The sequence below is a fragment of the Nanorana parkeri genome, unplaced genomic scaffold (assembly GCF_000935625.1).
Source record: "Nanorana parkeri isolate BGI_ZX_2015 unplaced genomic scaffold, ASM93562v1 scaffold2488, whole genome shotgun sequence".
Lineage (NCBI taxonomy): Eukaryota > Metazoa > Chordata > Amphibia > Anura > Dicroglossidae > Nanorana > Nanorana parkeri.
In genome coordinates, this window is record NW_017308756.1 from 62,715 (window position 1) to 70,396 (window position 7,682).

A 7,682-nucleotide genomic window follows, 5' to 3' on the forward strand; every position below is an offset into this window, starting at 1 on the left:
GTAAGGTCTCGTTCACACCTAGGCGTATTGCATATGCGCGTCTGTGGCGCGTTTTTTTTTACCGCGATTCGCGGTAAAAAAAAGTTGCGCGACCGTTGTGCGTTTCCCGAAGGCTACTTGGCTGTATCCCAATGGAAACGCGCAACAAAACGGCCCAAAGTAGTACCTGCACCTTTCCAGGCGTGGGCCGTTTTGTAGCGCGTTAGGGACGGGCGGAAATACGCCATTGAATACAATGGGATTTATATTTTTGAGCGTTTTGTAGAGCGTTCGTCGAGCTTAGAACGCGCTACAAAACGTTCAGGTGTGAACTAGGGCTTCATCCGACCCTGCGCACACGGATAGATTCTGTGAATGGGCAGTGAATGTGGCTCTCGTCTCTCTCTCTCTGTAGGCGCTGATGGTAGATCTCGGCTCAGATCGGTTTATTAGACAGGTAAGTGTGACATTCGTCTTCTCTGACCAAACACGACACAAAATATCTCTTCTGACAAAAACAAAAACTCCACAAATACATTTCTCTGTTTTAACATTTAAAGGAGAACTATAAGGGAGACCAGCGCTGACTGGCGGAACGGACGGGGGAGGGGGCGGGTACAGCTGGCTCTGCCTCTAGATAGGCAGAGCCAGCTGTCACTCACGCAGCTGGGCGGATCTCGACATCGATGTCGGGATCCGCTCCGGCTGCGGCGTCTCAGTATACAGGGAGCTGTAGCTCTCTATATACTGAGCCTAGGGTGACGGGAGGACGCTAGTTTGTGTCCTCCCGTTACCCTAAGGAGAACTATGGGGAAAAGCCCTGACAACATAGTTCTCCTTTAAATTGCATTGTAATCGTACCAACATTGACTGCTCAGGAAAGCAATTGTAATCTGGAAAAAATAAATGACACGCCGTTATGTTAGTGAGCGGGGAATTTGGTATTAATAACCTCCTCCTTCTGTATATTCATTCTCTGTACCCCGAAATCTGTCGTCAAAGGTCCAGCACAGTTTTAAATATTGCTTTGTTTACATTCGGTCTGTCTGCGGTGTGCAGAGCAGCAACCTGGAGTGAGAACAATGAGGAGGGTATTGGGGAACCTGTTAGAGGTGCATTCTGCTTTCACAATGCAGATCTGGGATCACATGGGATGGAGGACGAATGGGGATTCACTACACGTGCTCAGGGCTGTCTGCGGTCTGTTTTTCCATTGACTACACACGTGCGGAGCGTTACAGACCTCGGGTCTGGCTTCTGTCATTGAGAACATTAGAGATGTAGGTGGAAGGGTTAATACTTTGTTCTGTTCATCTGCAATGCCATCTGCAGACCAGGACTCTCATTCCATTTAAACTCTGCCTGTTGGCACTAAACAAGTCTCGCCCACTGATCGCTAAGCTCAGCCCCTTTTTTACACGGCTGGTATTGAGCAATCAGGTTGTTGAAGGATTGGTGTTGATGGATGACGGTTAACCCCGTCACACCCAACCCTTCTACACGCTAGCCACCAGCTCAGCCATGGAAGGGGACAGATGATACGGAGGCACCCGGGAATAATGGAACTTCCACAATACACTAAGAACCTTCCAAGTATGGCGTCTACCAGCCCCACTTCCTCCTCCGTCACACCAGCACTTCCTATTCCGTCACACCAGCACTTCCTATTCCGTCACACCAGCACTTCCTATTCCGTCACACCAGCACTTCCTATTCCGTCACACCAGCAATTCCTCTCCGTCACACCAGCACTTCCTCCTACTTCACACCAGCACTTCCTACTCTGTCACACCAGCACTTCCTCTCCGTCACACCAGCACTTCCTCCTCCGCCACACCAGCACTTCCTCTCCGTCACACCACCACTTCCTATTCCATCACACCAGCACTTCCTCCTCCGTCACACCAGCACTTCCTCCTCCGTCACACCAGCACTTCCTCTCTGTCACACCAGCAATTCCTACTCCATCACACCAGCACTTCCTCTCCGTCACACCAGCACTTCCTATTCTGTCACACCAGCACTTCCTTTTCAGCACATTTGCTCCCTAATGACAATATTATTAGTAAATATTTATATCCAAGGTGACACATTGTAGCGATTCGTTGTCTCCTTATTGGCAGATGGACGACGAGGACGCTCTGTTACCCCGGAAGCTGCAGGCGGCTCTGGAACAGGCGCTGGAGAGGAAGAGCGAGCTGATTGGTCAGGACTCGGACAGCGATACTGACGAAGGTGAGAGGCTGCGGTCTGCGGATTGTGTGCGATGTCCCGCCATTCATCTCCCATGTGACCTCCTCTGTATGCTGTATGCATCTCCCTACGATTTCTCTGTCTCTCTTCCTCTTCTTCTTTCTACAGTCTATCTCCTGATGCTTGGTTGGGTTCTAACAGTCACTCTGCCTCTATATCTTCCCCTCTCTCTCTTGCCCTCTCTCACTTCCTCCACATCTCTCCTATCTCTGTTTGGGTTCTAGCAGGGGCGTAACTAGAAATCACAGGGCCCCATAGCAAAATTTTGTATGGGGCCCCGTGATTGCTAGTTATCCCCTTTGCAGAGCCCACCTGAGAGTGACCCTGCAGAGCCCACCATAGACTCTCTGCAGGGTCTCAGATGGGCTGCACACCTCTTACCTGTCAGCGATCTCCGCCTCCGTGGTCGCCGGTGCCGCGCCTCCTCTTCCGTCCCCGGGCCCCGCCTCATCTTCCGTCCCCGGGCCCCGCCTCCTCTTCCGTCCCCGGGCCCCGCCTCATCTTCTGTCCCCGGGCCCCGCCTCATCTTCCGTCCCCGGGCCCCACCTCCTCTTACATCACTGGCCGCACCTGCTCTTAGGTCGCTGGCCAATGATGTAATAGGAGGCGGGGTTGCTCTTGGGCGGGCCCCGCCTCCTCCACTGCGAACGCCGGCCTCTTCTGCCGTAGCTGCCGGCTGTCACTGACACAGGTCCGCAGCGGCAAAGAGGGGAAACGCCGCTGCTGAGCTGTGACAGTGACAGCCAGTTACATGCCATGGCGGCCCACAAGGCATCAGAGGGATGCCCTGGCCGGGCCCCCCTGTGCCCGGGGCCCCATAGCGGCCGCCTGGGTCGCTATGGCGATTATTACGCCTTCTTTCCCTTCCCCTATCTTTGTTCTATTAGTTGCTCTGCTTCCTTCTCTTCCTTTTTCTGTCTCTCTCGCCCTCTTTCCCCTCCCCCTTCTATCTCTGGTTGTGTTCTAACAGTCTCTCTCTACCTCTAACTCTTCCTTCCTCCCTTCCCCGTCTCTCTCCTGCCTCGGGTTGGTCTCTAACAGTCTCTCTCTCTCTCTCTCTCTCTCCCTCCCACAGAGTGTAACACACTGAACGGGCTGGTTTCGGAAGTCTTCATCCGTTTCTTTGTGGAAACGATCGGCCATTACTCCTTGTTCCTCGCACAGAACGAGCGGGGGGAGCGAGTCTTCCAGAGGGAAGCTTTCCGCAAGTCCGTCGCCTCCAAGAGCATCCGCCGCTTCCTGGAAGTCTTCATGGAGTCTCAGATGTTCGCCGGCTTCATCCAGGACCGAGAGCAATTCATTCTCATTGCAGGACTGTTCGAGCAGCGGGTGGAGCAATATCTGGAGGAGCTTCCGGAACACGAGCAGAGCGGAGTCAACAAGTTCTTGAGAGGTCTGGGTGAGTGCGCACAGGAAATGTCTGAGTATCCTGCGGTGACCCCAACGCTTACTTCCTGGTGACACAACAACCATTTATGTCCAGAAATTCTCGTATGCAATCCTCACTGAATGGGAATTATGCTCGTGTGTCACGCTCAGTCCTCATGTCCCTGCTCGTGTGTCACGCTCAGTCCTCGTGTCCCTGCTCGTGTGTCGCGCTCAGTCCTCATGTCCCTGCTCGTGTGTCACGCTCAGTCCTCATGTCCCTGCTCGTGTGTCACGCTCAGTCCTCGTGTCCCTGCTCGTGTGTCACGCTCAGTCCTCGTGTCCCTGCTCGTGTGTCACGCTCAGTCCTCGTGTCCCTGCTCGTGTGTCACGCTCAGTCCTCGTGTCCCTGCTCGTGTGTCACGCTCAGTCCTCGTGTCCCTGCTCGTGTGTCACGCTCAGTCCTCGTGTCCCTGCTCGTGTGTCACGCTCAGTCCTCGTGTCCCTGCTCGTGTGTCACGCTCAGTCCTCATGTCCCTGCTCGTGTGTCACGCTCAGTCCTCGTGTCCCTGCTCGTGTGTCACGCTCAACCCTCGTGTCCCTGCTCATGTGTCACGCTCAGTCCTCATGTCCCTGCTCGTGTTTCACGCTCAGTCCTCGTGTCCCTGCTCTTGTGTCACGCTCAGTCCTCATGTCCCTGCTCGTGTGTCACGCTCAGTCCTCGTGTCCCTGCTCGTGTGTCACGCTCAGTCCTCGTGTCCCTGCCCGTGTGTCACGCTCAGTCCTCATGTCCCTGCTCAGGACCGGTGCAAGGATTTTTGCCTACACAGGCGATGGTGCCTGTGTAGGCAAAATTTTTGCGCCCCCCCTCGCTTGTAACAGTACAGAGAACAGCAAAATATGTTGACCATAAACTAACAGTAACCGCACTCCCTATTCACTAACACTAAGCGCACTCCCTATTCTCTAACACTAACCGCACTCCCTATTCACTAACACTAGCCGCACTCCCTATTCACTAACACTAGCTGGTTAAATGATCCGTAATACAACTACATGTTATGTACTACGAATCATTTAATCCATTCATATTAGCAGGGGGAGAATTGTACATCTCTTGTCTGCAGTGTGTACTCTATATGTGGTACATATACATGTAGTACATATATAGTACATGTAGAACCTCCCACCGGACCAGCGCTGGCTCGCCGCTGCTCTCCCGCACGGAAGGTAAGTGAAGAAAAAAACATAGCGCAAGCATCGGCGCTATGAATCTTCCGCCCTCGCCACTTCAGCGGCCGCCTGACTTGCCTTGCGGTAGCGCCGGGCCTGTCCCTGCTCGTGCGTCACGCTCGCTTTCTTTCGGTACTCCTCCATCACGCTCACAGTCCGTGTGTCTCCTACAGGGAACAAGATGAAATTCCTCCACAAGAAGAACTGACCCGTCACCTGCTGAAACTCCACCCATTATTTATAAGCCCGCCTCCGGCCTGGGCTCCTCCTCCTCCTCAGAGGACGGATCTGACAGAGGAGACGTGACCCGGGACTCTTCCTAAGGACAGGCGCTCGGAGGGACACTAGACCGTCTCATTGGGAATCACCACTTATATATATTTGTAAATATTTTGCTGGTTTTGCGTTTTTTTTAATTGTATTTTTTTTTTTTTAATGATGAAATTTGTGGTAAATCCGCGTTTTGTCCGGGAACGGCGGACGTTTCGCGTGAATTCGATGTGTCGCCGAAGACACACGGTGTATGAATACTGTACAAATGGCGAGGACGCGGCCTCCCGTGCGGTTTACGCTTTGCGCTCGGTGAACCGCCTGCACTGCAATTGCTCCAATGAAGGTGACGGAATGGCGTCGGCCCCCCCCTGCGTCGCGGGGATTAGGTACAGCCGATTGTAGCGTGCGCGTGTCTAATAAACGCTGTAAAATAACGCCGTCTGTCTGTTTGTCGTCCGATTAGCTCTCTCTCCAGTCACGTGGAAGGTAATGACACATCGTGGCTCCGCCTCCGGCTTTGCAGCGCTACACTGTGGTCGCGCTTTGCTGCTCCTTCTTATAATGCAAGTCTATGAGTTGGCCGAGCTGCTGAAAACAATGCACTCCCCGGGCGGCTGATTTTGTTATTCCAACTCCAGCCAACACGAGATTACATTGTAGACGGATCGGGAAAGATTTAGGACGATCTGCGGATTCTGATCGTATTGGATACGCAGGTCCGGCCGGCCACTCCCTACTGATCTAACAGCCCCAGAAGGCGGAGCCCCACCCCCAATACCCCGAAAAGTGTTAACTATTTTTTATGTTATACACAAACCCTATAATGAGGCTATTGCCTCAGGCGGCATCCCTTTGGGTCATGTGGGCTCTTCCTGGCCAGGTTGCTAATAAGAGTCGGGCGGGGTGATGTGTAAGGGCCAAAAACTTCTCCCCTGGCCGGCTCTTGGCAACTTGGGATGCTATGGCCGGCATCCTGCCCAGCTCCTGGCAACCAATGACGTCACTGGTTGCCGGGAGCTGAGTGGGACTCCGGCCAGAGCATCCCAAGGAGCTAGGAGCCCGCAGAGGGTGGAGTCACCAGCACCTGCCCCAAACTGGTTACGTGTACCACCAGCAATCCCGCCCCCCCGTGCCTCAGACCACATAATGGGGACGCCCCCTGCTCAACAACCTCAACCCCACTGAACGCCTTTTGGGTTGAATTGGATCACCAACTGTGAGCCCGGGTCTTCTCATCCTGCATCAGGACCTGACCCCACCCACGGGACAAATTCCCACAGACACCAGAAGAGTGGAGGCCGCTATAGGGATGGGGCAACCCCGTATTATTGGTTATGATTTTGGAATGGAAGGCCCATCGGGCACCTTGAGATGTGATGGTCGGGTGTCTACAAACTCATGGCCATATATAGTGATAGAAGAAAGCTTGTAGTCTAATGACTGACGCGTTCCAGGGGTCTCGCCCCCTTCCTCAGAGCCGATCGATAGTCTGATCTAGTCTTTATAAATCTCAGCCCTCTTCTGCGCTGCAGCCAATCCGGTCTTTGTCGGAGATCTCTATGGCAACCAACCGCCAGGAGAGAATGGTGACCCCCCCCACCCCGTGGTGTTGCTGCAACTAGATGGTCTGCAGCCAGGACGAGACTTGGATCCCACAAGGGTCACCTCCACCCCTAGATCAGACTATTGATTGGCTCTGAGGAAGGGGGCGTGTCATTGCAAAAGGGACAAACTATGGAATAAAATGTCTACTTTTTATTTAGAGTAAAACCTTTTTTTTAAGCTAAAACCGGACAAAAAACACATTTTCATGTCTATGAATTATGCAAAAAATTATATTGCCAAAAAAGAGTCCCCGCCCCCCCCCCTTCCAAAACAAAAACACCCAGGGGGGGGGGAATTTATCAAAACTGGAGCAGACAGAATCTGGAGCAGTTGCCCCTGGCAACCAATCGGCATCGCTCTTCAGTTTGCTCAGGTGAGATTTGAAAATGAAAGAGAGAAGCTGATTGGCTGCAAATCTGCTCCATTTTTGATCAATTCCCTCCAAAATGTACGGGGGAGGAGCAAGGAGTTCACTGACAACAAGTTCCTTTGCTGAGTGATCCTGGTAGGTGGCTCAGTGAGAAGGGCCCCCGGCCAGGCACCGCAGGGGCCCCGGGTTCGAATCCCGTCCGGGTATTTTCTGGATTGACATGTAAATATTTCAGGTGAGACGTGCGCAGTCTCCGGTCTAGTCCTGGCTTGGAGCTTGCTGAGCGTCTCGCAGAATAAAATGGAGGCTGTGGTGCTTTAGGGCGAGGACACAGCTATGACCTCCCCCGGCGCTCACCTCCGACAATGGACGCTGTTTATAAAGCTTGGTGAAATATCCGCAATCAGCTCCACGCACCGCAATCTGAAACCACCGCCCAGGACCGCGGCGCGACTGGACTACGGAAAGCGTATGAAGAAACAGATGCCGCACCGCCAAGTCGCAGCCTCCTGAATCAACTTTATTGTTCATAGCACACCCCACACAGACTCCTCCCACTGATGCATTTCACTCCAAATAGCTGGATGGGAGGAGCATCGGTCAT

At 53.2% G+C, this 7,682-nt stretch overlaps 1 protein-coding gene across 1 annotated transcript in view; it reads left to right on the top strand.

Moving 5' to 3' along the window:
- The window catches only part of ST5 (suppression of tumorigenicity 5), a 60,415-nt gene extending 55,295 nt beyond the window's left edge, over positions 1-5,120 (top strand). The window contains exons 16-19 of the mRNA XM_018573690.1: positions 395-436; positions 2,103-2,214; positions 3,308-3,631; positions 5,004-5,120. Of these exons, the coding sequence (XP_018429192.1) occupies positions 395-436; positions 2,103-2,214; positions 3,308-3,631; positions 5,004-5,038 (513 nt within the window). The 3' untranslated portion in view covers positions 5,039-5,120. The remainder of the gene's footprint in view (positions 1-394; positions 437-2,102; positions 2,215-3,307; positions 3,632-5,003) is intronic.
- The last annotated feature ends 2,562 nt before the right edge of the window (positions 5,121-7,682 follow it).